This window comes from Gymnogyps californianus, chromosome 14 (assembly GCF_018139145.2).
Source record: "Gymnogyps californianus isolate 813 chromosome 14, ASM1813914v2, whole genome shotgun sequence".
NCBI classification, from domain to species: domain Eukaryota; kingdom Metazoa; phylum Chordata; class Aves; order Accipitriformes; family Cathartidae; genus Gymnogyps; species Gymnogyps californianus.
In genome coordinates this window covers 21784938-21806630 of record NC_059484.1, presented here as the reverse complement: position 1 = coordinate 21806630, position 21693 = coordinate 21784938, and the positions used below count along the sequence as shown (strand labels likewise).

The window sequence follows — 21693 nt, the reverse complement described above, 5'->3', positions numbered from 1 at the left end:
TCATTTTTAGTCACAAGCATTCAAAATCAAGGATGAACCTAGAATGAAAAAGGAGTGAAGGCAAACTTAAAACCTGTCCTAAGGACTTGAGGGTTGAGGGGCTAAGGTTACGTGTGGCTTTCTTCTCAGAAGTGGTCTATGTAGTAAAGGCATTTTAACATCTTGCATGAATTGTACAGATGTGATTAAAAGAGACTGCTTTTTAGTCCCTGGCTGCAAAATCATCTTGTTGCATATGATGTGTATTATTACACATAGTTACTGCATCAGTAGGCTCTGAAGTCATCCAGAGAAGTCAGTGGCAGTTGCAAGTGCAGACCACCTTTAAAACACGTGTATTGAATACTTTGCTTTGAAAAGTTTTTGTGCATCCTAGAGCCCTGTGGAGGGAGTTCTAGGAGAATCTTTCAGATTTGTTTTCCATGGAGCCTTCTAAGGAAGATGCCTCTCATTTTTAGAGTGTGTTACTTGTCAGAATGACTTTGGTGATTGAAACTGAAATAAAAGTACGCTTTCAAACTCTTCTGATGGCTTATTTGGGGAAAGGTATATCTGAAATAAGATGAGGATAGCATGGGAGAAAAAAAGAAAAGTCAGTCAGCTCTGCATATAGCCAATAGCATTTCCTACCTTCACTAAATCCTCTCCAAGTAATCAGTTAGACCTGCAGGCTAGACCACCAGTGTCTCTTGGAGGGCTTTCAGATGACCTACTACTATGCTTATTCCTCTTGACTGTTTTTTCCCCTGGTTTTTCTTTCTGAAAGGTTTGCTCACTCTTCCTTGTTCTTTGTGGTCTTTATTTAAAAAGGAATTAACAAGGAAGTTCTTAAAATCTTTGAAACCACATTCTTTTTCACTGTAAATAACGAACCTACCAAGTTTGCTTTGAACTGAACATTCCTTATCCATTGCTTTCTTTTGGTGTAGGTTCACACAGGTTTCTATTGTGGAATTGCTCAGGGGTATGAAGTTGCACCTAGAGATATATTAGTGTAAGTGTACCGAGGACTGGTGGGTTGCTCTGTAACTTTGATTCCAAAGCTATGGACAAAGAACTTTAGAAACTGTTGTTAATGAAGAGTAGCAAAGGTCGTATTTTAAGTAAAGCTAGCTGTTCCATAAGCAGAATAACCAGTGAAGCATGCTTTTCGTTAGATATGTATCTAAGAAGTGACTACAAAGCCCGCTAAAGCTCTATGTATGTGTAAGAACATCTGTAAAAGATGAAATGTTGCCTGGACTTTCAGACTTGCACCTTACCTCAGTTGGGAACATACAGAGGCTAGCACTTATCTCGTCTGATTGACTGCCCGTGGTCATGAAAGTTGTAGGAACCTTGCTGTTTCTGAGCCCTCTAATTTTCTGGTGAATTTGGCTGACGTTGACTGATGGGTTAAAAAGTTATTAGACAAATGCACTCATATACATGGAGTCTTATTTCCTAAGGAAATATTGAAAGTACATGTAGTGTCACTGCGTGAGGCAAGACACCTGGAGAAGACAGGGTTGTTTTGGCTTGAGTAAAGACAGTGTAAAACCTATGTGAATGCCCCAGGAGTTGGTGCACATTTTGTTGTAGGAGGGTGGAGGATCATCTAGGGTCTGCAGCAGGGTCTTCCTCAATTTGACATGGCTGCGTGTCTGGGTGGGCTTGTTTTGATAACATTATGTTGGTAACAGGTGACTTTCATTTATCTCAATATAGGTTGCTAAACTTGAAAGAGAGAAGACTCAAGAAACTAAGCGTATCCGCGAGGTGGAGCAGCGCAAGCAGACTGTGCAGATCACGGAGCTAAAAGCCAAACTCCATGAGGAGAAAATGAAGGAGCTGCAGGCCGTGAGGGAGAACCTCATCAAACAGCATGAGCAGGAGATGACGCGGATGGTGAAAGTCCGAGACAGCGAAATCCAGCGCCTCAAGTCAGCGCTGTGTGCACTACGGGATGGGAGCAGCGATAAAGTAAGGACAGCGCTGACTATTGAGGCTCGTGAAGAGGCCAGAAAACAGTTCGACTCTGAGCGCCTTAAGCTTCTGCAGGAAATTACTGAACTGAAGTCTGCCAAAAAGCAGGTAGATGAGGCCCTTAACAATATGATCCAAGCCGATAAGATCAAGGCGGGGGATCTTCGGAGTGAGCATCAGTCCCACCAGGAAGCCATTTCCAAGATCAAATGGGAGAGTGAAAGGGATATTCGCCGCCTGGTCAGTATCCAAAACAGTTCATGTGTTCTCTTACGCTGTAGTGAGTTTGCCTCTTGTGCCTCTTAGCTTTTGTGAATAACAGAACTCTGCAATGCACCTCAGTTCGCGAAAGTATTACAAACTTCTCACTGTCATTTCTCAGCAGTAAATAGATCACGATGAGTCAGCTGGAGTGACCACTGTGATGGCAGCTAACACCTTAAAGTAAGAGAGTGGTTGGCCTAGTCCGTAAGGATTTGGCTTGCTGAGATGCTAATACATGTGCAATGCAAAGTGTTAGGAAAAGATTCTTTGCATCTGCACTTGCAGTTTGTTGGTTTCTCTAGCCCTTGTGATGGTATCCTAAACACATTAAACTATGGCAGGAGGGGAGATATCTTTTGGTTTGGTCTTGGCACAGCCTTCAGTAATTACTGGGGAAAATGAACAAAATGAGCACAGAGCTGCATCAGCAATGGTGCAAGTTGCCATGTTTCCCTATCATCCAGGGAGCTGCTCGCAACAGTGGAAAGTTTGGCTTGAAAACTGGAATTCAAGATTTGACAGTTAAGTAAAAGAAATGGTAATTTAAACTGTCAAGAATGATCCCCTCCCCCCCACGCCAGTTCAAAGTCTGTATACTGGAGGTATATTCTTGTGTTGCCAAAATGCTCAATAATATAGTACAGACTAGTAGTGGTGGATTATTCATATCTGCCTTCTGAATTTTGACCCTTCTTGTTACTTTGATCCCCGTTTGCAGTTCTGTGTAGCCATGAGGACAAACTACTTTTCTTTTTTTCTCATCTGAAATTGAGGATCTGTTTTCAGGGTTTTCATATAAAAAGGAACTATAGTGAAATTCAGGATAAAACTGAGCCATTTAGTAACATTAAGATCAACTCAGGTTCCCCCTACGTATTGTATGATTTTATCTTCAGCAACTGATGAAAGGCTTTTTGAAGGCTCTTTACTTCCACGAGAACCTTGAACAAGTCCAGAATTATTTTTATCTGACTTACAATGGATTTGGAAACCACTTGTGTATTGCCATCAGAGTGGAGGAAGTTACATCAGAGTGACATCTAGTTAATGGAGATCAGAATCTAGCCCTACTCATTTGAAAAATACTTTGGGGAGGATTTCAGCAAGCCTAGAAAGCTACAAGACCAGAAAGTATCCCTGGCAGCTTCAGGCAAAATTTAGCATAGGTATAATTTTTGTTTTCAGGGAATGATTCATATCATTCTCAGATAATAGTACTTTTCTTTTTTTGCCAGAGTGATTTGCAAATTCTAGTTCACCAAATTTTCTTGAGCTCAGTGACGTTAGCAGCTTTGTATCAATTTTTAAGGTTGCAAAGGTGGGGTTGTATGGGCTGATCTTATTCTAAGTTTTAATCTAAAATTTTCCTCCCAGCCATCATTCTTAAAGATGCTGTGAGGTGAAATGAGAGGCACTTCTTTTTGTCCCAGATAGTCCTGGGATATTAGACAGAAATGAAGTAACAATAAAATGAATAGCCTTCAGTTTGTACTTAGCAGAAGATTAATAACATGGCAATCAGCTTTAAGAAATACTGGGTCTGCACGGATCTTGTGTTTGTGAGAATTGGACCGTAACCTCTACTGCCTCAGCTAATGTAGCTCCATTTACATGAGCAGGAGCTATTCTAAACTTTTTTGGGTTATAATTATTTTTCACTAGTAAAAATGACTGACCAAAATGCAATGTGAAAGTCTGAACTCTTCATCCAATTATCCGTTAACACATCACACCATGCTCAGTTCCAGGGCTTCACTCGGTGTAAGGCTGGTGAATCTGCTGCTGTGCCAATGTACGGTTATGGCTGAAACCTCGAAGTGTATTGTTTTACAGGCCTGGTGCAGTATGATATAGCAGATTTAAGTGGTGAACACTGCTATTAAGTAAATCATAGACTACTAGATTGGAGAAGGCTGAAATGCTGTTGCCTTTACACAGTAACATTGTTCTGGTGTTTCTCTCATTCAGATGGACGAGATCAAGGCTAAAGACAGGATCATATTTTCCTTGGAGAAAGAACTGGAGACACAGACAGGCTATGTGCAGAAGCTGCAGCTGCAAAAGGAAGCTCTGGATGAACAGCTCTTCTTGGTGAAGGAGGCAGAGTGTAACATGAGCAGTCCCAAGAGAGAGATCCCAGGAAGGGCTGGAGATGGTTCGGAGCACTGCAGCAGCCCTGTATGCAGGTTTTACTGGCCCCTGCAAAGCAGAAACATAGCTGCGTTTCTCTTGCTTAAATATTTTCTCAGGCCCTGGGAAAACATTCCCACTCTTATTCACTACAGAAAAGTTATGTCCATAGATTCTTCAGAGAGAATGCTAGTGGGATAAAGCTTTGTAAGGCTGTTTCCTCAGTTGCTCTATTTACAAATATAAAACATCTTAAATAATTAGTGCCCCTTTGAAAGAATCATTCCATGAACATAACTACTTGGATAGCATGCATCCTCAAAAACAGATAGAATTGGGAAGATGGGCAGGGAGGGGCAGGGAGAAGGCTGTGGTGGGGAATCCAGGAGACTCTTTGAAGATCCTCCTCTTTCTCTGTCTTATTCTCCACATAAACAGCCCTTGCTGTCATTCACAAAGCATGCAACTCACTGGTTGTGTGACTAAATATATGATGTTTACACAACAAATGTGTATATACACATGTATTTACACATAAACAAATGAGAAATAAGAAAGTAAATGCAATTGATACTGAAAGGGATGTCCTTACTTTTTCACCTGACATAGTGGCTCAGCAAATAGAAGCAATCTACAGGAAAAGGCAATAAAAATTAGAATCTCTTAGCTTTTTGCTTTTTCTTCCCCATCATAAAAAAAATATCGACATCTGTTTGGTTGTTTTCTCTTTATTTTTTTTTAAACAGCTGAAAATTTTCAATTAAAGTATTCCCCAAAGCAGATACTTTCTTCCAAAAATATATATTTTTTTGTCAGCAGCTTCAGTACTGTAAAAATCCGTAAATATAATTTGTTGATGATGACAAGTTAACTGGTGTGTGGGTTTTGAGGATTCTTTTCCCAAGCATGTATTTTGAAAAGAATTAGTAACTGTATTATGTTGTTGCCAATGAACAGGACTTGCGCAGAAACCAGAAGAGGATAGCAGAGCTGAATGCCACAATCCGGAAGCTGGAAGACAGGAACACATTGCTCGTTGACGAACGAAACGAACTGGTGTGTGAGCTTTGCACTATCCGACAGAGGAGGTGGGGAGCCATAGGCAAAGAGAGGAGGATCCAAGGGTGATAGCCAGTGACGAATATACCTTTTCCATCCATCAGGCTAGTCACTCAGGAGGTTGAGGATGATTTTTTTTGTCCTAGAATTAAACAGTAATTTCATTGAAGTTATACGAGTACAAAATCACAACGAAAGTTGAGGCAGAGAGGCTTGTAGATTTCTATATGACTGCTTATGTTCCCTCCTTGACCTTTTGAGTGTACAGCAGTGTATGGTGAGACTTATCTTGTAAATGAAATAATGTCTGTAGTCCAGTATTTGACCAGGTTGAGAATAGTTAAGTATTGGATCTAGAGAGAATGGACAACGGTGAATTGATCCGTTTATCTGATGTACTCCTAGGTGGTGATACCTGTGTGTTGAAGTCAGCACCCTGGCTTTTTAGCCTCTCCACATTTCTACTTTGTGATTAAGGATGAGGGTGGTGAAATTCAACTCTTGATGATTTTTTTTTTTTTTTTTTTTTTTTTTTTTTTAATTCCTGCGCTAGGAGTCCTAATGCACTCCTTTCATACCAATTTAGCTGGCTTGGATCTCCTCAATGTTCTTAATGTAATATTTGCAAAATAATGTCTTATCAAGATTGGAAATTACAAATATGTTCATGTGTCTCTCTTTAGATGTGAAAAGCTCTCAGCCCCCAAATTTCTGTGACACTGAGTAGGTTGGAGTCTGATGAGTCAGCTTGATTAGCTGTTGCATGTCATTAAATATTCAGCCTATTTTTTCACAAGGAAAAAAAATCATTTTAAAAGGCTTCTAAGCCATATCTTGCACAATGTGACTACAATGAACACATTTTGTTAAATGTGACCAGAAGTACTGCTGGAAATACTGTACACTTTAAGGTACATTCGGACTAGCAACAACTAACTTCATTCTTAGGGTAGGACAAATGGTTGTTTTGCCCACAACTGTGCTGATCAAAGATGTAACCACTTCCTAGCTGCTCCCCCCTTTTCTGTTAGCAGAAGGGATCTTCAGGTACTTGCTAACCTGCTTCAGACAAAATCACTGGGTTAGCTTAAATAGCCTGGTAAGACGATGTGATAATGTAAGCAAATGTGGTTAACTGTCCTTAATAGCTACAGAAAACTCTCGCAGTCCTTTCCTCAGCAGAACTGCAAGGGCCAGGAATCTCCCAGTGAAGAACAGTAATACAGAACTGGGACAGTGCCTTTGTTAGGTAGATTGTCTGGGGACAAAGATGATGTCTTTCCACAGCCACATGCCATCTTCCTTGTCCTCCCTTGGAAAAAGAAATTATATCTATAAAACACTCACTATTACTGGATGGAATTAATTTTTCAGAGGAAGAGATCTTGGTTAAAACTCTAGTTGTACCAATACTGGAACTTCCAAGCATGCCCTAAGATACCTTCCTATCTTACGGGATTTGTTGTTTAAATGTTATGTGATTCGTTGATTAAAACAAAGTTCATTGTGCATATGCAGAAGTATTTCACTGTGTGGCATTAAAAACCAGACTTACAACTATGTTGTTATTGCTGTGATCCAGACTGAGTAGGTACCTATGCAAATCTGTCTTTCAATGAGAAAATCAGTGGGTTTCTTGCAAATAAAGCACAGGTCATTTCGGACTTTTGTAGCAGCTTTGCAGTTGCCCGACTGTGTGTTGGGTTGCTTCATCTCTGTGTCTGAGTTTTCCTGTGGCTAAAGCCATCATTCAGAAACAGATATGCAGAATTATGCTTTAAGATTTATAGATAAAGTAAGTTATGGAAGCTTTAAGCATCAGTTCCATTAGATCACTTTGGCATTTCACTGGGACAGTAGTCCAATAGGGAAGTAACAAAAATACTTCTAACAAAGGAGGGAGAAAAAATATCTCTTATTTGGATTATTTACAATTATTAATTGCTATTATCAATCCAGTTGAAGCGTGTCCGAGAAGCTGAGAAACAATGTAAACCTCTTCTGGAAAAGAACAAGTGCCTCACGAAGAGAAACGATGAACTTATGCAGTCTTTGCAGCGCATGGAAGATAAACTCAAAGCAGTCACTAAAGAAAATATAGAAATGGTTGGTACTGAAGAGCAAAATGAGGATTACTGTGTGATCTATGTCTGTTATGGTGGCCACATCTGCATAGTGTATGCATGTATATACATAGAGAAAATGTGTTGTATATAGTGTGTAATACTATTGATAATATATAGCCATGCTTAGGTCTGTATATAATAGACTTACATACTATAACATTGTGTATTATGCATACATGTGCAATATATTTAAGTGAATGCATAATCACAGTCTTTAATACTATCCCAAAAATTAGAATACTGAGTTTCAATTGTTTTTAAAAAAAGAGAAAGAAAAAAAAAAAAGTTGTATCGAGTCATATCCCACTGTGCTATTTTGCATCTGAAACTCAAGAAGGAAGCTGTTAAGAGCGATGTTTTCAGCCAGCATGATGTTCATCTTTGAATGTACATGTTCTTGTTAGAGCTGGTGATGGCAAAGTAAAGTTCTGGTCTGCCACTGAGCACATACAATCTTTCCATAAAACGTATGCATGGTAGATGGATATGGGAAAGGGAGAACTGTGGTGTTATACATTTGGCTAGGGTTATAAATTTCACGTATCAGGGCTATATGAAGCAGGGTCAAAGCAGTTTTGTCTGTATATCCTTCAGATGGAATTGCTGTGAGTATCAGTCAGAATCCAGTCCCAACACATGCGCTGATGTTGCTTTGGCATTAATAAAAAAGGAGGTGGAAGTTCTGGATTGCCAGATGTAAGCTGGCAGGCTGAGAAGACTTCCCCTGCTAAGTGCGTTTGTGTCTTGTCTCTGGCTTGCAACAGCCACTGTCCTCATCTTGAGCAGGCTGACTGTTCTGCAATGGATGCAGCTTTCCTGCTGATTAGGATGAGACAATCAGATTCACTTTCTTGTCTTATAGAAAAAAGGCTTTAGTGTTACAAGGTTAATCCACTTTAAGACTCTGCAGTTCACTCATGCCCAGAACACAGATAAACTTATTGCAGGTGTCACAGGTCAGAACTCTTCCTCCACAGCTGTGGTAGTACAGATCACAGCCCCTTGGGCTCTCCCACAGCCAAGAGAAGGGACTTGGGAATCTGCATGCATTAGACATCAGTGGGCAGCACCACTGGTGCACATATATGTGCACACAGCACATATGTTCTAACTTAGTTCCCTGACATCTGCTCTTTACACTATAGATGCCCAAATTATGGAAGTTAGTAACCTGTGGGTGGCTAGAGTATTTCTCATGGGCTGTAGCCATCTCTTCTCCCACATACACTCAGGAGCAGGCAGGATGTGGACTTCTAGTTAAAATAGATCTGGTACTACATTTTTTGCCTTTCTTCCTCTTCCAGCTGGATGCATGTCTTTCACATGACTAAAGCATTTCCTCACTGTATACCATTATATGATGGGTATCAGTAAGGGGATGGAGTCATGGGAGTAGTTACTATTTGCATACCCACTGGACAGGTAGGGGGTTCAGCTGTATTTGCCACATGTTGGGGCATCTTGATGCATGGCAAAGGAAGAGCTATGGTGTATGACCTTTAAGGGCTGCTGTAGAGGCTATATTGCCACACAATAAGTAAACAGATAAAGCTTTGTTGTTCTGGTTGAAGAACTCAGCCTTGCTGTGCTGCTTTATTGTTAAGAAGTGCTGACGGGTATTAATAAAGTTATAAAAAGGGTGTAGCTGAAGCATATTTAAAGGGCTGTACAGCTTAAATGAAAGATAATGTCTAATTTTTAACTGAAAGGTGGTCTTTTTGTCTTTTAATTACTGGATCTTATTTTATCTGTTTCTTCTTCTTACCACAGAGAGAAAAAATGACATCACATCCTCCTCTAAAGAAATTAAGATCTCTCAATGACCTGGATCAGGCTAATGAGGAACAAGAAACTGAATTCTTAAAGCTTCAGGTCATAGAACAACAGAACATAATTGATGAGCTAACAAGGGTATGTCCAGAGCACCAGGAAATTAGGAATGATTCCTGTGTACAGTTCACCACTGATAGTATTTCTTCTTATAACTAGAGGTCTGAGGGTTAATATCTTACCTTACTTTTAACACCTGCAAATTTTTAGATGTAGGTGTGCACGGGTGCAGTTTAACTGAATTTCTAGTGGGGCATCAGCCCCTACAACTCAGAAGTATAACTCTTGTATGTGAATTGAGCTCTAGAACTGAATGCAGACTCAGAACTGTGGAGCTTGGGAAGATACCTACATGTTCACAAGGCAGGGCTGTGCCAAGCTGTTTTACCATTATAACTAAGCTACCATTAAAAAGTTTTCTTAACAAGAGGCAGGCACACAGTGCGATATCATGTGCTGGAAAAGTGTCATTTAATACTGACAATCCCTTTTTCAGCTGACTTTGCATTATGAGGTTGAGGGGAAGGAGAAAGAGACTCCAAAACAGGCTGTTGCCTCTTCTAAGACATCATTGCTAGGAGTGGTGAGATCAGCACTACCATCATTTAATGACTTTGAGACAGAGGCAGCATCTCCTCTGCAGGGAAGGCAGGCAGCCTCTCGTACAAAGCCGAAACCAGTCCCCTGCAACAGGTGTCCCAGTGATTTCAACAGGAAATCCATCAGCGCCTGTCGTTTGACAGCCTGTCAAGGCAACTGTACAACAAGGGGGGGGGTTCAGATACCCCATCTTCCCTTCTTCAAGTGGTTTTCAGCTGACACACAGAGGTTTGGATACGAATCCTCCCTTCCACCTGGAATCAGATTCCTGTTTGAACGTATGAACAGAGTCGGTGGAAGCCCAATGATTTATTTCTTCTGTAGATTTGGCCTTCTACAGCTGCAAACAAGAGAAGAGAGAGTAACTTTTAATCTTATTTTTCAGGACAGGGAGAAACTCATTCGTCGCAGAAAGCATAAAAGGAGCTCAAAGCCAATTAAGGTAAGAGGAAAAATTGTTTTCAGCTTATAAAAATACTAGTAGGCTCTGTAGGAAAACACACTTTAGCAATCTGATTAGAGAGCGCTTTGTGGATTATAACAATCTGCTTTAGTGATCAGGTTTATAAACACCTTAGTTACTTTGGGAGAGCTTTTTAAGTCCACTTTGAAATTCAGTTAAGGGTGCATAGCTATTTTATTTTCAGCAAAATAGAGCTTCCCCCCCCTCCTCTGAAATAGTAATAATCTTCCTTCCATCTGGTTTCTATAAATATTGGTCTCAAGGTCTGTTATGCTGAGATGTATTTACATTTCCAGAGACCTTCCCATCTATCTTCTGCTGTCTATTTTTCACAGCACATATGGGCTAAACCAAAATCCTTCTGCATCTTTATTCTTCAAGTGGAAGTTTCTGCCTGAGAAACTGAGTGTCATTCTCTCCTGCTCAGTTCCACAGGCCTTTGGCTACCCCTTGTATTACCCTGAATTGGGTCAAGTCCAAAGCTGGTATAATTTACGACAATTTTAGAGCTGAGTAGTCAGTAGTGGTTCAAATAGCTCCTTTATCAGCTAGATGTGAAGAGTAACTTTGCAACAGCCACGTCCCACCTCCAGAAAGCAGAAATACTGTGTAGGAAACACAGCTTGGTTGCTCTTTGACTTTCAAGGATATCCCTTAGTACGTCAGCCGTGTTCTGTGAAAGTAATGCAACTCTCTCCTACACACAGAGAATTTCAGACCAGTAAATCCTAGGTGTGTCATCACATTGTTTCTGCATGGGTTTTGAAGCAATACACAGCAGATGTAACTGGGAGACAAGGACTAAAAAGTATTTTCATCAGTCAACTTTATTTCTAAGCCAGAGGTTATAACATGGGAGAATATGGCTATTGTCTTCAATTGGAAAAATAATGGACAAAAAAAGATAATACATGCAAAAGGTTATTGGCATCTTTGGTACGTGTTTTTTGTGTGATTCAAATTCCAGGTTTAGAAGGCTGTAACCTGTCAGCAAAAGTGAAAAATGTTGCAAAGCAGAAGTGCACCTTAAATGCTCGTCCATCAGTTTGACTGCAGAATTATTCATAAGCCAAGTATTTAAATGCTCAAATCTGTACCCTGAAACCAAGCCTGCGGGGTCAAGCATCTATACCTTCATAGGACATGACTCACGGTTTTCATTTGATTTAATTCAGTTACTGTGATTGGAGATAGTGAGGTGCCAGACATACAGTCAAACTGTGTAGTGTGAGCAATCTCTTACAACATGTGGCAGTTACTCTAGTACTGGAAACATGTGTGAGATACAAGTTCCTTCACACTAGTTTTGTATTAGCATAGCTTTCACTCACTCCAACAGCAATATCAGTGAGGGAAGCACTGAGATATTAAAAATATCAGCAGTGTCTGTGAGACAAGAAGGAGGGTTCCCTATTCTGCACATATTTCCAGCTCTTTATGCTGTTATCTTTGCATACCAGTCTGCATGTTGATAGATGTCTTGTGAACAGCTTTGAGGTTAACAAACAATTCTCCTGCCTTCCTGCAAGGGCAGAGACTTTTCCTTTAGTATGTTGCTGCTCCCATTGTTTCCCGAGTTTTAGATGGAGATCAGAATCCTCAGCTCAGAAAAATTAATCAGCAAACATTCTCCACCAGCACAAGACCTGATCTTCAATATGGTTCCCTTTGGGTTTGTTTGGAGATGGTAATTGCAGGGGTAGCCCAGTGCTCTTGTTTCATGTCTTGCCTTTTCTAAGTAACTAGCAATGTGATTTTGAACTAACCTTTCCCCCCTGTCAGAAACTCATGCTACCTGTTTCCAAGGAGATTGAGAAATTGTGTTTTCCGTTCTTTAGAGACATGTGGTGGATACAGTTTTTGGGTACGATGATGATTCCATGGACTCTGAAACATCCTCTGTGGCCTCATATAGAACAGACAGAACACCAGCAACCCCAGATGATGATCTGGATGAGGTAAGATCTGACTCTTTCCATAGGCAAGGACAGGCTTTCAAGAGACTTTGACTTACAAAACAAGTGGCCAGGCTCTCAAAAACACTTAGGTTTTATAGTGCATATTGAGTCATAAGTTCTTCATTAAGTTTGGCCTCAATTTTAGTTACTGATATACTGAAATACTGAGAGGTTCTTTCAAAATCTAGTCCATAGAGTCTACAGCTATGACTTCATTGCAATCTGAGATGATTGCAATCTGAGATCTCTCCCTTCAAGAAAATATACCTATCACATTTCTTTTAGCTTAAAGACATATAAATGCTGTAGAAATTCCACATTCTTATTACTTCATATCACAGCAAGCTCACCAAAAAAGCTGTTTGAATCAAGACCTGTAAACCAAGTATTGTGCCTAACAAATCACACTTGCATTCTTTGCTTTGGCAGTGCTCTATTGTCTGGTGCTTAGACATGTCCTTTCTTATCCTTCAGGGTTTAGCAGCGGAAGAATCAGAGCTGCGGTTTCGACAGCTGACAAAGGAGTACCAGGCCCTGCAGAGAGCGTACGCACTACTGCAGGAGCAGACAGGAGGCATCATAGATGCTGAAAGAGAAGCCAAGGTCAGTAGTTGTTTGAGGGTAAAAGCATTTCATTGCTCTCGGGACATACAAACCCCTCAAAGTGACATACAAGGGAATGGAGTTACATACAACATCCATACAACTGAGAGATGTCTGTTTCACTCATTTGCTGAGTACATTTAAAGAGAGTGACAATTAAGAATGGACACAATCACTCAGTTTACAAGGGGCTGTCCTCCACCTGAACCTGAAAACTCTGCAGTTAGGCAGGCATGCCAAAGCAGGCAATTCTGCAGTTTGGCACAGAATCACAAGGGTTTTCTTGTCTTTTGCCCAGGTGTGAAGGGGTTGGGTTTTAAAGGTAAATGGAGGCCTGTGGGTTTTCACAAAGGCACACATTGCACCAACTTAAAGAATAGTCACCTGAATGTTTCTAACAGAGAAATGCAAATTACATTCAAATTTGCATGTGGTGCAGACCACAGTAAACTTTCCAAGGCTAAAAATGTTGTGCCTCTAATAAAATCATAGAATCATTCAGGTTCAAGGGACCTCAGGTGGTCTCCAGCCCAAACTCCTGCTCAAAGCAGTGTCAGCTGTGAGGCCGCACCAGGTTGTTTAGCACTTTGTTGAGTCAGCTCTTGAAGACCCCCAGGCAGTTATAATCGCTTCTTTCCACTACCTTTTGCCACTCTCATCTAGTAAGCACTTTTCTTCAATTCAGGGACTGCCCCTTACTAGGGGCAAAGACTGTCACCCCGAATACCTGAGCTTGTGTTTCACTGCTCTAATACAATACATGGTAATAATAGGCTTGGGTGGGGAGAGGGGGCTGATCTACTACGCTGTTTCCTTGTGTCATCTGTATGCCAGTCTGAGGGGTGGCACAAAACATCGCTGAGCCAGAATCTTTGTAATGGTTACTCACTCAGTGAAAGCAACAGCATAAACCCTGACTCTGCTGTGTTTGGTTTCCTTTTAATACCAGTCACATTGCTGTTTTTGTTACTGTTTAATGCTGTGCCTGACTTCAACAGGCTCAGGAGCAGCTCCAAGCTGAAGTCCAGAGATATAAAGCCAAAATAGAAGATCTGGAGAAAACTTTGGCACAGAAAGGGCAGGTAAGCACTCTTGTGTATCGTCTTTTCCTATTTTGGATCTCACCTGCTCTTTTTACAAAATACCTAGCACAATTTCAGTATAGACTTCCATGAGATGTAATGTCGCTGTTCAGTAAACAGGCAGGTCTTACGAGTTCGGAAGCCTTGCTACAGCTTAGTAGACTAATATGTTGTTATTCTGTAAACAACAGTTTGTTCTTGTAGGATTTTAAAGCCTGAATATTGTGGCTCCAATTTTCAATAAACGTGCCCAACTTCATGGAGTTTGATTATTCTTTAATAGTACTGCCTCATCCAACAGGACTCGCACTGGGTGGAAGACAAACAGCTTTTCATTAAGAGGAACCAAGAGCTTTTAGACAAGGTATGTTCCCAAGTTTTGTGTGTTCACTCTGAAGGGTAATCTGGATCCTGCAATACACTTTTTGGACATGCAGTCTGGTGCTTATAGGTGTAGTATAAGGATAGAACAGCATAGATTAATATGGACAGGATAACATATGGAAAGACAAGCCCTCTCCAGCTCTGCTTAGGCACTGTTGTTGCTGGCAGTTGCTGATGCACCAGCTCTGCTGGTAAGCTCCAGCCTGAGAGCTGAAAGCTCTACTCGTTGTTCTGGCTCCGACATGCAGACCTTTGTGTTTCAGTAGCATTGCACTGAAGAGTCTGCTGCTGCTGCACTGGTAGGATGTTTTGAGCTTAGCTTCTAGGTGTGAAACAGCAGTAGAAATGCAGTCATCCTCTAACACCAGGACCCTTTCATACTAGTCCCTGTGCGTTCTGTATATTTTTAAGGGCTTAAAGTCATCCCTAGGTCCAGTGGAACTTGTACTGCTCAGTCCCTTGGTACATTTAGGAATATCACCTATTTTTGTGTGTATATATATTTGGTTGTATGTATGTATTTTTAATCATGGAATATAAGGATATGAAGGACCTCAACATTGCTTGCGTATCTCCAACAGTAACAGCAGTGGCCGTATATTTGACTGCCATCAGCAAGAGGCCATAACTCCCAGCACCAGGTCTCCTGCAGTCTTTCACCTCCCCAGATGAGGTTTCTTAGCCTGTGTTTCTCCCCTTCCATAAACACACCTAATAAGTCTCCAGCCCTGTGCCATCCTTCCCCATCCAGACAAAGTGACCCATGGGGGCTCATTTGACCTCAGTCTTACCATGCTCCCTAGCTGTCCTTGTCTGGGCCCTACTCAGACAACCTGACTGCAAAATACGTGTCCTGGCACTGGCTGGAGACTTGCAGAAGAGAGCAGGCTGAGGAGCTAGTGGTGGAGTTGTCCACAACAAGCAAGCTATAGACAATTGGCCAATGGGTGGTATTTAAGTCTATCTGCTAACTGACAGAACTACTTGTGTGGAGATGCTTGCCCTGCAGTTCACACAAGCGCTTGCATGGAGTGGGATGGCTGCTCAGGTAAATGCCTCCACAAAGACAGCTCTCCCTGCATGCCATCTGTCCTTCATGTGCTACACGCTGGGAATCTCTGATGTAGCCCAAGCTCTTCTCCAAGGCAGGTGCAGCTGTTTCTGTGTATTCCTGATAGGCGTTTATCCAGCCTGTTCCCAGAGTCCTCCAACAAAGATGTCTCCACATCCCTCCCCAGACAATCTATTCCAGTGCTTTACCATGAGAGCAGTGTGTTTTATAGCTAATGCAGACTGATCTAATAGCTAACCTGACACCTCTGTAGAGTTAAGTTACCCGCTGATCTTCACTAGGATTGGATTCTTTTAGGAAAACCTCCAGCCTAAGCATTTTATCATGTTTAGGAAGTTGATGAGCAGAAGTTCACCTGTAAACTAAAGACTCACTGAGGTAAAACAGCAAGTAGTGAATCATCTCTACAGTTTGGATTTTGCACTGCCTATGCTACCTCAACTACTACTCACCAGATATTCAATGTTTCTTGTAACAGTCACACAGACTCTGAATTTACATATTTCTATTAGATAGAGAAACTGGAAGCAGAAAACAACCGTCTGCAACAGGAGCTGCAGGATGCCCGAGACCAGAATGAGCTGCTGGAGTTCCGCAACCTTGAGCTGGAGGTGATGGATGAGCTCGTTACAGTAGAGCTGGTAGCAAATTAAACTAGTGCAGTTGCACTGGACACCAACTTTAATCAAGTGTTTACACAAGTATTGTAGTAATATAACAGAGTAACAAATCAGGCCCAGCATTTTTAATTGTGAGCTGAAGTATGTCACCTCTAATATCCTGGAAATAGTAAGCTCCATACTTGACTGGTTCACCTCTCTCTGAGCTAGGTGCCCAGTGTGCATTGATAAGCTTAGCTGATTAATGTCAGCATAGCTTTTAGTTACCACACCTGCAGATATGGTTTTTCTAGTACTTTGGAACAGTCTGTTGTTAACATGCTTTGTTCTTATTGCTGGCCTGGAGTCTACTAAAACCAACAGAAATTAATTACATTTAAATTTTATTTACCCAAATAAGCAAGGCTTAAACCCCATCCTCATGTACTTTGCTCAGGGCTGCATCCTGGTTCACAGCTAAGATCTCTCCTGACTGTAGGCATCCGGGGGGGGGGTTGGGTTTGGGTTTCGTTTTTTTTTTTTCCTCTCATGAACCTGAGCAGGTCTTGGAGGAGAAAGAAATGTTGAGTGCACTTTTGTCTCTAATAGCTGAAGAGTAGCGTTCCTCTAAGAAGTCAGATACGCAGGTACAGTTCCCTCTTCAGGGTCTTCAAAGCCCTGTTTCCCCCTATGAAAATCTTACTGCTGATTTATAAATTATACTGGCTTTGTTCTTTTCCCCTCTTTCAGCAAGGGTGATGAGACAAGAGTTCAAGTTTCATTGAGAGTGCTGCCGTGAGGAGAAGTGCACCTCTCTAGCCCTGTGCTTGAAGGACTGGAACTGTTTGAAGTTTAATTCAGCAATGATCGATGAAATTGCATAAGCAGTTGTAAGAGAAAGTGTCAGACCTAGGGCTGTTGTCTTCCAGTACCATACCTATGGGCGTAAAAGGGTTGTACCCTGTCCCCTCTGACCCAGCAAATCTTGAATTCTTTTCTCTATGGGGACTTGGCTGTCCTACCCAAACCAATCTGTACTGGGCAATTAGAGCACTCTGTTGCAGAGGAGAAACGTGCACGTTGGCTCCTGCGGTAGACGGAGCTGAAGCCAGGCCTGTGAGAGCCCGCAGGGCACTCTGGCTCTGCTGGGGGACGTCTGCGGATTCCCGGGGCGCTGGTGTGGGCTGTGCTGTGCTCGGGGCTGGCAGTGCCAATGCTGCCACCCTGCTGTGAGCACCTGAGGACAGCTAGGGTGCAGAGCCAAGGTGCCCAAGGAACACAGGCTCCATCAACGATGGTTTGCAACGGCTTCCATGCTACTGATTCCTGAGGCACGTTTAGATTGAATCTCTCTGCACCTCAGTTTCCTGCCACTGTGGTGGGGATAAGAGATATTTTATACAGGTGAATGCGGTCTTGCTCCTACAGCCTTTATCGTCATTCTTGCCAATGCTGGCACGTGTGAAAAGCCAACAGTGCCTGCCTATATGCGTATAGTGCTTGGCCTGGAGTTGTCCTAATTTGTGTCTGGAGGCTGTAGGCCCTAGCACAATGAATAGCGACAGCCTGTCTGCCCACTTGCAAGCACTGTCACTTTTGCAGGCACTGGACACGTTCCTTGTTGAGCAGCTCTCCTCATGACCTGTGTGAGGTAAGAAAGGTCCCTCAGACAACACTGGAGATTGATGTAGGAGCTCCAGAAGCCTCTGCAGGCGGCCAGAGAACTGGGTCGGACCTCAGTCTCCCTCTTCCCAGACTGCCCCTGGTTACAGATTCTTGTTGTGAGCGCCAACCAACAAAAAATTCCACCTGGTGTTTTCTCCAGTATAAGCTGCTTTATTTCTTAGTTGTTCTTTTCAGTTGCTCTCCAAGGCCTTATATACTTGCCATTCAGAGCTTGTAGGTAACACAGAGCCTTTCCTGGCTCTCAAGAATCGGTGCTGTGACAGATTTGTCCCTTATTTATAGAACTTTCCTAGTTTTACCTGACAGCTGTGTTTCCATATGACATGGAACTGGACTGATCAAGTGAATTACATGTTCATAAACCAAAAATGTATTTGAAAGTGAAATTTGATCTTCTTTTCTGTGCTAGCCTGAATACCTGAAAGGGATGAGAAATAACATCTTCAAATTTTTATTTTTGTCTTTGGTCCTTTAAAACTGGACAAATATTTGTAGATTTTATGCAATGAAGGTGTACAAATAGCGAAGCTGATCAACTTTTTTGACCTTACTACTTTCCACAGATATTAGAACATACAACATACCAGGATGAGCAAATGTGTAATCTGAGTATCCTAGTAGTCTTAATTCAAATACCTGTTTCTAAAGGGAGTATTTATAACAATATGTAGTTGTTCAACACTTCATTAAGCAAATCACTTGAGTCTTAGCCAGGTGACAGCCTTTCCACAGACAATTTGCAAATTGACATAATTCATCAAATAATCTCCTGTAAAATAATTAGCTTTAGGATTCTATCCCACTTGGCACACTGTTTTTCAGACTAGGTCTAAATGTTTCTTTCTTTGACTTGTAAAATGAAGAGCTTGGCTTTGCAAAGCATGATATAAACAGTAGCTATGGCATTTAATGAGTTGTGTGTGCATCTCCTTCATTCTAATATGTTCTCTGGCATCTTCTTAATTTATTTTCAGGAAAGAGAGAGACGGTCCCCACCATTTAATCTCCAGATTCACCCATTCTCAGATGGTGTGAGTGCTCTACAGATCTACTGCATGAAGGAAGGGGTTAAGGTAGGTCAGTTTTATAAGGCAGCACTTCTAACTACAGGAGTGGTGGATGCTGCCCATATAACCCATTACATTCATCTCTGCTAATAACTCCACTAAACTTTAAGCATTTAAACTCAGTCTAATGTAAGAGTGTGTGATGACTGACACAATTGAATTGGACTCATAATTTTCACCATGATGATATAACCTGGCTCAAAGGCAACTGAAATCAGCGTGTGATGCATTTCCATGGGATAAAACAAAATGGTTGATTTCAACATGGTTCGTAGGAGGGACGAATATTGCAGCCGTGATAAAATGTGCATGCCATGCCTTACCTTATTCTCTCTTTGCAGGATGTCAGCATCCCAGACCTCATAAAGCAATTAGACATCCTAGGTGATAATGGGGTAAGTTAAAGTGGGAGATATTTTCCCTTTACAAGCTGCATTTTGTACAGTAGAGTAAGTGAAATCTATAATTATCATGACTATTTTCTAAGATACTTGTTAAATTATGTAATATCAGAACAATTCATTTAAGGAGTGTTTATTTCTGTAAGTTAAGGATTTGTGAGATTTCTATAGTCAGAGAACTAGTAATGAAGCAGCAGCTTTAACATCTGGTTTAGCAGACTGGGAAGAATGTCCAAAGCCCACTGATGTTTGGAACTGGGCCTGACTACACTCCAGTCATTCAGGAGAGCACGTGAATTAGTTTGGCAGTCTGAGCCAACCACATCTTCATCAGGACTAGGATTCCTCTGTAAACAGTTTCGTAAATAGGCAAGAATTATCAAATCCCCTGTGGCTTTCTAAGTGGGCATTGCTGCCCACTTTAGTCATCCATGTAAAAGAGATCATCCTTTATCTCTGGCCAACATTAGATATGTTTTAAGAAAGCATATAAAAAACAAAAACAAAGGATCATGATTTTCTATTCACGTGCTGGTGTAAATCAGCATTATTTTTACAGAAGCTTTAATGGTAATTCAGCTTTGTAAAACTAGCATGAAGACAGACAAATGGGTCTAATTTTAGCTTACATTTCTCATAAGATGCAATGGAATGAAAACATATAGTTAATCCATATCATGCAGAAAGGCAAAAGCAGTGTTCTTTTTAGTATGTTATCAGACTCTGAATGTTTCAATGGGAATAGGATACCTAGTACTACAGGGATCCTCTGAAAACTGTAGACCTGGTTTGTAGCCTGGATTATCTTTATTCGTGAAGGAAACTGCTGCCAATTTTCTTCTTCCCTCTCTTTCTCTTCACAGAATTTAAGAAATGAAGAACAAGTGGCCATAATTCAGGCTTCCACTGTATTGTCCTTGGCAGAAAAGGTAAATTGTGTGCTTGCTTTTCTCATGTGTTATCTAAGGCCTCATCTAACACTGGAAATTTTCTGCTCTGTTGTTGTTGTCAATATTGTCAAACTTTCTAGTGTAGGAGGTGATTCCCCAGATAAAGTAAACTGTGCCAGCACAGTCCCAAACACCTTGCTAAAGCAGCAAAAATATCAAACTCAGCTGGCTCAAGCTGTGAAGTCAGAACAACTGCAAATACAAAAAGAATGTCAAATGAAACTTGCAATTGTAAACTGAATGAGAAACCATCAGACATTTAAGCCATAACTAGTTATAGCATGGGATTTCTAGTCCTGAGATTTCCAAGGCTTCTGAAGGGATCTGTATGCAAAATTTCCACTGAAAGTATGTGTCTAAGTTCCTTGTTCTGGAAATTAAAAAGAAAGTGAGGGTTGGTTAAAATTGCTTTCTGTGGCTCAAATGCAGCACACAATTTTGTCAACATGACAGTTTCCAAGGATTCTATTCAACAATTCCTCCTCTGCAAAGAGAATTGCCATCTACCCAGCTAAGCTATTTTTGAGATGCTAGAGCCCCATCGTGGGCCCTTATCGATGGGATGAAATGGGTTCCCTGTCCATCCAAGGAAGTGTGCTTTTCCATCTTCCAGTGATCCGGTAATGGTGATCCTCTTGCTTCTTCTCTGTCAAGTGCTACCTACAGACATTGCAGCTCCCCTGTCACAGAACAGCCTCAAGATGGGCCCAGAACTTGCACTAGGTTACTAAAAATAGACTAACAAGATGCTGTACATGTCCCACTTGCTGCTGCCCATGTACCTAGAAAACACAGCAGGTTACAGCTGTCATTGTCTTCCCTCCAGTGGATCCAGCAGATTGAGGGAGCTGAAGCTGCTCTGCATCAGAAGATGATGGAACTAGAAAGTGATATGGTAAGCAAACTTTCCTTAATACACATTTTAGGGGCAAGACACTGCATGTGTCACATTTACTTGGTGTGCGAAAAGATAACTAAAAAGGTCTTTTGGCAAATTAAGTATGCAGGCTTTCTCCGATTATTGGTGAATCCATAAAATTGTTACTAGTCTGGTTCACATGCAACAGCAGAATAACATAGAAACAGAAATAGTGAAGGTTTGAAAACTTTCTCTCTCTTTCCATGAGGATGACTGTTTATTAATAAGTACAGAGGGTTCAAAGGTTGTTCAGTGATTTTCAGAGATGTAAATGACCACAGTCTTTGTCTCATAAGATTCACAGTCTAAACATCAGCTGTTGTATCACATTTTATTCAATATCAGTATGTGGGAAACTAACAAATTATCATGCTGTTTTCTTTCATTACATATTAAGCCCATACCATCCTAAAGGCAAAACATTCACAGCTGAACTGAAGTTCCTATAGCACCAGTAAAGTTAGTGCCTTACCCTATTCTTATTCTAGTTAATGGAAGTAGCCTACAAGATGAACAAGCATAACTACAAGAGTTG

At 41.2% G+C, this 21693-nt stretch overlaps 1 protein-coding gene across 1 annotated transcript in view; it reads left to right on the top strand.

The window, feature by feature from the left end:
• JAKMIP2 (janus kinase and microtubule interacting protein 2) overlaps positions 1-21693 on the top strand; it is a 35678-nt gene that overhangs the window by 3191 nt on the left and 10794 nt on the right. Inside the window, exons 2-16 of the mRNA XM_050905175.1 lie at positions 1708-2205; positions 4198-4407; positions 5317-5415; positions 7378-7524; positions 9315-9455; positions 10360-10416; positions 12276-12395; positions 12870-12998; positions 13997-14080; positions 14382-14444; positions 16049-16147; positions 18796-18894; positions 19230-19283; positions 20153-20218; positions 21066-21134. Coding sequence (XP_050761132.1) covers positions 1708-2205; positions 4198-4407; positions 5317-5415; positions 7378-7524; positions 9315-9455; positions 10360-10416; positions 12276-12395; positions 12870-12998; positions 13997-14080; positions 14382-14444; positions 16049-16147; positions 18796-18894; positions 19230-19283; positions 20153-20218; positions 21066-21134 — 1935 coding nt within the window. The remainder of the gene's footprint in view (positions 1-1707; positions 2206-4197; positions 4408-5316; positions 5416-7377; positions 7525-9314; positions 9456-10359; positions 10417-12275; positions 12396-12869; positions 12999-13996; positions 14081-14381; positions 14445-16048; positions 16148-18795; positions 18895-19229; positions 19284-20152; positions 20219-21065; positions 21135-21693) is intronic.